This window comes from Salvia hispanica, chromosome 1 (assembly GCF_023119035.1).
Source record: "Salvia hispanica cultivar TCC Black 2014 chromosome 1, UniMelb_Shisp_WGS_1.0, whole genome shotgun sequence".
Lineage (NCBI taxonomy): Eukaryota > Viridiplantae > Streptophyta > Magnoliopsida > Lamiales > Lamiaceae > Salvia > Salvia hispanica.
In genome coordinates this window covers 10,382,085-10,391,804 of record NC_062965.1, presented here as the reverse complement: position 1 = coordinate 10,391,804, position 9,720 = coordinate 10,382,085, and the positions used below count along the sequence as shown (strand labels likewise).

Below are 9,720 nucleotides of genomic sequence, written 5' to 3'. Positions count from 1 at the left end.
GACACATTGCTTAGCCGGCACGGGATTTTAGGAGTTATTGGTTAAAGTGTTTAATTGGAGAGAGAGAAGGTGGGGATTTTAGGAGTTATTGGTTAAAGTGTTTAATTGAAGAGAAAGAAGGTGGGTGTAGGTATTAAAGTAGAGAGATGAAGATAGATGAATATTTTAATATTAGTGAGAAAAAGTGGTTGAGTGTATTAATTGAAGAGAGAAGGTTACCAAAAAAGGAAATGTGTCATCTTAGTTGGGACAAACTAAAAAGGAAAACGTGTCATCTTAAGCGGGACGGATGGAGTATTACATTTTAATCCATTTTTGTCACACATTATTTTCTCTATATATTTGCATGACTTCTATATGTATGTATATAGAGTTACTCTACATGTTTTGTTGAACGATTGTTGCCTTTTTATGTTTTATTTCATTCGAATACTGATATGGATTAGTTTTTTTAGTGTATTTCAGCTTTTTTTATTTGAATTTGAATCTGAATTTAGATATTGTGTCATATAAATCATGTTTGAGAATTAAGTTTTAGGTTTGCATTGTGTAATACTCCGTATAGTAGTAATTAAAAAAGATTGGAACAAAACAATTTAATCGCACGATCGACAAACTTGTTCAATAATTTAATTTTCACTCGAATGAAATTCAAACAGCACTAAATGGTGAGCCCACTTTTTTCATGTGCATTTCAAGCTAGAAAAGTCAAATTCTGAAATATTGTTGAACCTTTGTTATAATAACTGAATAAAAGAATTTACGAATGTAGCGTTCAATTCGTTATTACTCTCCCTCCATCCATGAATATGAGTCCTATTTTTCTATTTTAGTCCATCCCTAAAAAGGAATTTCGATTCACTTTTACAATAAATGATAATGTAGTCTCATATTCCACTAACTCATTCCACTCACATTTTATTTAAAACTAATATATATATACTGGTGGAACTCATATTTCACTAACTTTTTTTCCACCCACTTTTCTAATATTTCTTAAAATCTGTGGAAATGAGACTCATAATAACGGACTGATAGTATATAAATAAGCCATAATAAAACTTTTTGAAGATTAAATTGGTCATTAGAATAAAAGTAAGATTATTAATTCTAAAATACAATATAATTTTAACATTTTAAAGATAAAACAATATACATGTCTTTCTTTTTTTTGAAAACCTCAGTAAACAAGAGATAAATTTAGTTGTATATTTAATCATAAATAATCACGATAGCCGGACAGCCTTATGATTGATGTTAGGCCATCCGCATCCCTGTCTCTTATCCGTCTTTTAACCGTCTCATCTCTTCACTTCATTATTCATGGGTCTCACTGTACTTTTCACCCCATCTCTTAACTAAGAGACAGCACTTGCATCCTTCTATCTCTTAACCATCTCATCCCTTAACTATTCATTCAATATCATTTTTTATTTTTAATTCCAACAAATTCAATTAATAAAAACACACTTCATTAAATAAAATAAAAATTACAATTTAAAGGCCTAAAAAATTAAAAAATACATAATTAAAATCATAAAAAAACAAAAAAAAAAACACACCATTAAAAAAATTTGAGTGAGAATAGAGAGTTTTTTGTGGTGAATAATTTGTGGGAATGATTTGGTATTTATAGAAGTGATTGGAGGCTTTAAAAAAATTAAAAAATATTTACAAATTTGAAAAAAATGGCTATAAACGGCTAGTATAATTTTTGGAATTTTTTTAAATGTTTTTTTTTTAATTTTTGAATTTTTTCTGATTTAAAAAATAATTCAATTTTAACGGATATAAACGACGCCCACTCGCCGATCCGCAAGTGGGCGTCACACACGAACCATAGCTCGCCACGTCGCCAAGGCGCGTGGCGAGACGTCTCGAGGCCGGCTTCTTCGGAAGGAGACACGGGACGAGATGTCCCGTCTCGTCGAGATGAGATGGAGGCCGCATCGCCGTCTCGAAGAGACGAGATAGAGCCCGCATCGAGACGCGATGCGGATGCTCTTATGCTTGTATACAAAAATTTCCCATTCATTAAGCCATAAAGTTACACAATAATACTCATAAACGATTACACTAATGCAAACATTTAAATCTAGGAGAAAATAAATAAATAAATTTATTGTACATTGTGCAAAATAAAATTGCTAGGGACCATTAAAGGCTTTGCATTGGTGAGTTGACTTTTGTACCCCTCCCTCACAAAAGAAAAATCTAACCGGGCACCGGTACAAGCAGTTATCCCCTAACCGAACCGTTAAAGAACCCGCTTCCAAATCCAAAAACCCGCCCGGGATCGCCCCGAACAAGTAGTTCCCTCCCAACAACAGCCTCTGTAATTGGGCCGACCCGATGCCCGAGCTCAATACTTTCATAGCGTATTCGACCGGGATCGGGCCGGTTAGCTCGTTATTCTCCATAGAGAGGGCCGAGAGCCGGGGCATAAGGCCCATGAACCCGGGTAGAAACCCGCGCAACCGGTTATTACTCAAGTCAACGGATATGAGCGGGCTGGTCAGACCCGAACCGGCGGGTATTTGAACCGAGTCGAGTTGGTTAAAGGAGAGAGTTAGTTGCTCTAGATTTGGGTGACTGAACAAACTCGCTGGGACTGACCCGGTGAGTTTGTTGTGGCTGAGGTCCAGCACTTGTAAACTTGGTGCCGTGAATAGTGGAATTTCGCCTTCGATTTGGTTGTTCCGCGCGACGAGCTCCACGAGGGAGGGCGGGAGGGAGGGGGGGAGGGCGCCGGAGAGGGAATTGTCGCTGGCGTCGAGGAAATTGAGGTTTGGGAGGCGAGTTAGGTCGGGGAAGGAACCGGTGAGTTGGTTGGATTGGAACTCGAGGCGTTTTAAATTGGGGAAATTGAGAAGGGGGAGTGAATCGGTGAGGAAATTGTTGTCGAGGTAGAGTTGTTGGAGGAGGGGGAGGGAGAGGGAGGAGGGAGGGGGGGGCCGGAGAGGGAGTTGCGGGACTTTGAGGTGGAGGCGGAGGCGGGGGAGGAGGGAGAGGGAGGAGGGGATGGGGCCGGAGAAGTTGTTGGAGGAGAGGTCTAGGGTTTGGAGGAAGGGGAGGGAGGAGAAGGGGATGGAGGAGAGGGGGGCGGAGTAGCCGGCGGGGTCGAGGGAGAGGTCGGTGACGCGGGAGGTGGAATTGGTGGTGGTGTCGCAGCGGAGGCCGCAGGTGAATTTGTCGGAGAAGAGGGAGTCGCAGGGGTCGGCGGAGAAGTCCCAGGAGGAGAGGCAGGAGGAAGGGGGGATGGAGGAAGGGGAGATTGTACGTTTGAGCTGCTTCAGGGCTTGTACGTCTTGCCAGTGGGTGGTGGAGCTGGCGTGCATTGCGAGGGAGAGAAGAAGAGAGAGAGCGAGGAAGAGAGGGAGAGGTGATGTTGCTGCCATTTTTTTCCTTTTTCTTGGGGGAGGAGAAAGAGATGACAGAAATGGGAGTGATGATTTTTAGAGAGAGAGAGGAGCGAATGGTGATAGATTCAGATTTATAGATATGAATGTAATAATCATAGGAATTTGTTAATGTTTGATGAATGTAGTATGATGTCACTTTTCATGATTATGGAGGGCAGGACACCAAAATCCATGAAAATTCTGGATTAACTAAGCTGCAAAATAATGATAGTAGTGGAGTAATAAGCTTTTACGAGATATGGGTAGAGATATTTCCATAAAACTTAATATATCACGTCTTTACATTTGCACTGCATTTTTTAATGTTTCAAATGATTCTTCGTTTTTAGTTTTTTAAAATGGTTCATAAAAGAGTTTATTTGTAACTCTGTTTTTATGAGAATCGAGAATCATTTTGGATCAATGCATCTATACACAAAATAACACTGAGCTTCTTACTCAATCTTGATTAGTATGTTGTCCCAATGGTTTAATTCAGTTTTGTCCTCACTCCACACTATTCTATTTTTAATTAAACAAAGATAATTGTACTTATACAGTACTCCCTCCTTGTACTTATACAGTACTCCCTCGTCCTAAAATATTAGACTCCTTTTTTTTGGGCACATGAATTTAAAAAATGTTATTTTGTGGTGTAAGTGGAGTTGATAATAAAGTAATTTTTTTTTTATCATAAATAGAATGACATATGTTGGGACGCACCAAAATGGTATATGGGTCTAATATCTTGGGAATGAAGGAGTATAATACTTCTAAATTTAAAATTCAAATGAACTAAATTTAGTTTTGTTAGTTAAGTATATTAGTACTACTATTCAATAGCTATAAAAAATATGATATGGAGAATTTATGACAAATTGCCATATGATTCAAACTTGTTTCAAAATAATTATTCAATAAAAAATTCTTTTTTTCTTAGATATGTAGATATTTAATTTAAAATTTTAATATTTTCTAAAACTGTTACTCATGTAATTTATTTTAAACTAATTACTAATATTTATTAATTATTTTGGTATAAAATATTATTACAAAGTACAGTTATATGGAGTACTATATTTATCACTACCCTGCACATTATACAGTACTCAAATAGCCACGTCAACAGATATGAAATTCAATATAGCTTTCACATGAAGCAACGATAAATTATCAAACTAGGTGTGTAAGAATAAAACCAAAGTGCATGGATGTCAATATTTAAATCTTAAATAAATTAACATGCACCTTCCACACATATAGTATGTCATCCTCGATGTATTGCACCATGAATATTATAAAAATAATCAATGACCCATTTTCAGAGATAGTAATACTATAAAACAAGAGATGGGTAATACGGTATATAGATTATTAAAATTACTAGGAACAAATTTTGAATTGGTATAGACACTTCTTTTCCCAACAAAGGGAGCTCCCACCAGCACAAGATTTGGAAAAGATAATATTCTCAAGTAATAATATGCAAAGAGTTAACTAATCTAATCAATGATTAGGGATGCCTTAATCATTCTAAGATGCTAACATCTACCCTAACTAACTACAGCACTTTGCAGCTAAGCATTAGGTGATGGAAACCAATAATACCTTATTCTTATATTTCTTGAATTAACCTCTACTTTCTATTACATATTTCACCATAGCAAGCGATATAAATAAGGTCAAAATAATATACTCCAATGCGGTAACAAATTGTCACACATAAGGTCAAAATCCAAAGATTTTTTTATCTAATGATTAGCCCAACATTTAAGTAACTGCCACATATTTTTGTTAGATTTCCACCATGGACCACACCACCAAATTTATGTCTATGTAATCAGTCATCCTTACTTTACTTAGTTTTTACTTCATAAAACAAACAATTGGTGGAATCTAGGAATAATAATTGTCACATAACTAAAGAAGCAAAGAGAGCACATCAAATTCCTCTTCCGAGATGCATCCTCCAAAATATGTTGCTTCCTCACTAAAAAAGAGGAAAAAATAACTCATTCTTTTTCCTTTCTAAGAATCAGAATATATTCTTCATATTCAGCACCATAGTCCATACATGGCCATAGTTTTTAAAAAGATAGCATTTCCTGTTAGGGAGATTTTGAATATTGAACAAAAATGGATAATCTGAAAGTCATGATAAATCACTTTCAGATCAAATCAATTTCGGTGGTTCTACCAAAATATTTGATCGGATACAATTAAGAGAAATCAGAGCTTCTGTATGTTGATGTTCGAGAAATATATAGAACCAAAAGAATCGATCAGATTAAGACGAAGATGAACCAGTGCATCTGTTGGGGGAAAAATCGAAAATAACTAATTTTCAAAAGGTTCCTAAATTGCAAATTAGTCCTTTGACTTTCAGAAATTACATTTCCGGATGAATTTCTTACACAGCAACTTCGTTGGAAATAAAAAATTTCCAAGCTGATCTCGACCCCAGCTAGGGGCTCTGCCCCTTGGACCCCACTACCCGGGGGCACTGCCCCCGGACCCCCGTCCATCATAATGAATTCAAATAAGAGTGCACTTTGCACTTCCATACTTATGTATCATTATGATAATACTGATCAATCAAGTTAACCCAATTACACTAAAATATCCAACATTTCCTATGTCCTATATTCCATTTTCTTCACGTAAAAATCATGGCTAAAGCCTAAAAGTGGCAAAGAAGCGTGTAACAACCTCATTAATTCCTAAATTGCATTAAGAAAGTATACAACACAGAGACCGTGTGTGTGGAACGAGGTTAGATTTGGACGAGCTCTAAAAACGGTATATCTACACTAACATTGTGTAGAGGAGCAATTTTTTTGCTCATGATTCGTCCTCGGCCGACCAAACAGATTTGCCCGTCTTTCCTTCATTTTTCAGGCAATATTTAGTTATTTATGCAAGTTCTTCCTTGCGTAATCTTGGTTGATCTCAAACACAAAACTCATCCCCCTTACCTACAAATTTAAAAAATTTCAAGAATTATATATACAGAGCAAACTAATTGAGCTCTAAATATATACGTTTGGCAAATACAACTTGATAGATTACCTCAATCAAACAACTTGTACTAAGGCTCAACAACTGTCCACAAGCTACTGCAATGCCATTCACCAATACTGAACTCTTGCCTAAGTTTTTTAATAAGAATGATCCATCTGCCTCCATTTTGATGATAGCCTGAGTGGATCCAAATGAATGTGATAGTTAAGGTTCCTATTTATTGTAAACAACATATGTAACCCGGCCCTATAACGGTCTCACATACATGCTTATCCTAGACATGCCCCTACTACTTTCCAAAGTAAGGCCCTTAGTACCATTTTCATTCTTTACACTGTCGGAAAAACTTATCGAGCACAAAGTTGTATAACCATACCTGCCGCCTAGAGATTTTATTCAGATCACAATATCACCGGTTGATCTTACAAGTAACACCTGAAAAAAATTCATAGGCCAAAAATCAACAACTAACTTTTACCAGCGCGTAAGGCACAAAGAAATACACGTGTGTGATTAGAAAAATTACAACAATCAAGGAACAGTACTGCCAAAAGATGGTGTGCATAGTACTATAAGGCCCAAAGACAAGATAATATTGTGATCATACGACACAAAGACCAGCAGAAGATTTATACAATAAAAATATTCGCAACATGCCACTTGTTCCAGGAATTCATGGTTTCACGTGGAATATTAGATCACAGATGCCTAGTTATTGTACTTTTTATCGAGAACAGATAAATCATCAAGACTGTTATAAAATTGGAAACTTATGATTTGAATGAAGCACTTGCTCTGAATAGAGAAATACTAGTATAATTTTCAAGAATGCAGGAAAGTTAACAGGTATTAATGCATAGTTGATGCATTCCCTGTTCAGTATTTGGCCATCAAACGAAATGTTCAATCACTTTTCTTCAAATTACTACCATTATTACCCGCACTGAGTCCTCGGTGTTCAGTGTGCAGCAGATCTTACCACCACCGAGTCCAGTAAAATAAAAAATCGAAATTGACTTTGAAGGTGCATCAACCTCTAACTTGGAGGCTCTCTGTGAACAAAGGACATATTGAAGTAGGATCAGTCGACGGAACAACTTCTGTAACTATCCCAGACTCAGGTTCAGGTTTTGCTGTATCATCTTCTTGGCCATCTTAGGTAGAATGATCAGTACAGCCTGCATATTTTTCATCAACATTCTCCAACATCTCATCCTCGTTTCACCTGGATATACAGTTGAGCTAATTTCTTTATCCTCAACATCATGCTGGATTGTATCTTTAGCAATCCGGTCTACCTTCTTCTCCAATGCCATCTGAATTTGAGGGGTTGAATTGTTGTCTACCTTCAAATCCAACAGAACAACTGTGAGGTTTCTCATCCATTCAACTTTTTATGTTTTTTATATCAACCTCTCAAATATCATTTCCATCAAGTCCATAGCCTCCGGATGTGTTAGTTGCACGTGACGCCATATAAATATCTCTTATCCAAACGCGCACCATCTTGCATAACTTGTTTCTGAAAATCACTACTCTGCTCACTGAATTCATGAGTATTGGGTTAAAAAAAAACCGTAAGGCATTATATTTTCGACGGATGCTCACACATTTCCTCTTTTGCGCAACCTCCTTACTTCCTAAAGAATTGCTCTCAGATCTGTTAAATTTTGATGCTTGGTTGATACCAAATATCTCAAGTTCAATGATTTGAGCAGCAGCTTGGGCTGAAAAAGATCATAGAGAAGAGAGTGCTATCTCTCTCTCAGCTCTTGTAAGTGTATAGTACTGCACCCTTTGGCCCTGAGATAAGAAAAACAGCCCACATATTTCCAATTCAACAACACATTTAAAAAAAAGGCAGCTCACAAATAAAACTCTTCCTACCTAGAAAGATCCACCAACAGTTACAAATCATAACGCTCTTAAATGAAATAATTTCCAAATGCTATAAAGTGGTCAAAGATTGCTAATCCTAGAATCTTATGCCTTTTTCCCAACACATTATGCATAAAAGTTAAAACTGATGCAGCAAATGACCCTAGCACACACATACTTCCCCAACCAAAATAAATACAGAAACACAAAATTGAATGAACGAAAGCATCAACGCTCATAATTCGGATAAATTAAGAGTGTTGCAACAGCATGTACCAGCTCAGAATTGCAACTGATTCAATAAATTTAATTTTGAAACTACTATGTTTTATTTTAGAATGTAGTATACTAGTAGTATTTGATTCATTTTTTTATTATATTAATTGAATTTCATCATGAAATTCTCTATTAAAAATGACTAAAAGAATATAAAAAAATTGTGAGATTTCAAATCACTAATACGTTACTATTATGATTGTTGAGTATAAACTCATCCCGCATGATGGGGTGTTGAGTACAAACCTATCCCACATTGGGAGTCTGAGGATAGTACTGCGTATGTCTGTTCTCGATGTGATCTGGTTTGAGGGGGAGGTTTGTTAAGTACAAACTCATCCCACATCGAGAGTCTGAGGATAGTAAACTATTGCTTACCGTTTATTTTAAATAGCAATTAGTTTAACATACACTAGTACTTCTTGATACAAATGCTCATAAATTAATCCATCAATCTTCTCAAGATATGCTCCAAATAGTGTTTGATCTTCAATTTTAGCATAAATAAAAAAAATTGGATGGATCTAGCCACAAAAACTACACCAAGAGAATTTGATGAGGGATTAGAAAATGAAGAAGGTGTATTGAGGGAGGATCCCCTTCTTGGGACCTAAGACCTTCCACAAAAAAGATAAAGGCAACCTTAGGCTATTTTCAACAAGGCAAGCACTCCATTGGCTCTACTACCCTATACAAACACAAACCATAGGTGCATACCTCTACTTGATAGATCTCGAACGAAACAAACAACCTACAAAGTAATAATTAGATAAAATCTCACAAAGGAGATGCTCACATAGGAATCTTAGTCTTTTTCGAACACTAAGCACATCTTCACCAAGTCCGAGTGGGTGTGGTCCCTGGACAACCTGGCCCGCTTGGCCTCTTTGGTCAGCCCTGTTCTTGGCCGCTTTACACCCGGACCGGGTGAGCATGGCGCGAAGACACTTGGTTCGCTCGGAGCATCGGAAGTTGGCCATGTTCCTGCCAGAAGATTGACCCGGGCCGGTGGATTTGAGAGTGAGCCACTTGAACCGGGTGGCACCTCTAGGACCCATTCGCGAGCTTTGTTCTCGCTCTTCCTCGTCCCACAGCTTTAAGACAAAGCACGAATAGGCCTTCTAGCTTCTTATTTGACATTGAC

General features: G+C 37.1%; 1 protein-coding gene across 1 annotated transcript; it reads right to left on the bottom strand.

Annotated features, from left to right (window-relative positions):
• Nucleotides 1-2,015: 2,015 nt before the first annotated feature.
• LOC125205816 (leucine-rich repeat receptor-like serine/threonine-protein kinase SKM1) lies at nucleotides 2,016-3,589 on the bottom strand. The gene has a single exon (XM_048104965.1). The coding sequence runs from the start codon at nucleotides 3,396-3,398 to the stop codon at nucleotides 2,148-2,150; it is 1,251 nt and encodes a 416-aa protein (XP_047960922.1). The 5' UTR covers nucleotides 3,399-3,589; the 3' UTR covers nucleotides 2,016-2,147.
• Nucleotides 3,590-9,720: the final 6,131 nt, after the last annotated feature.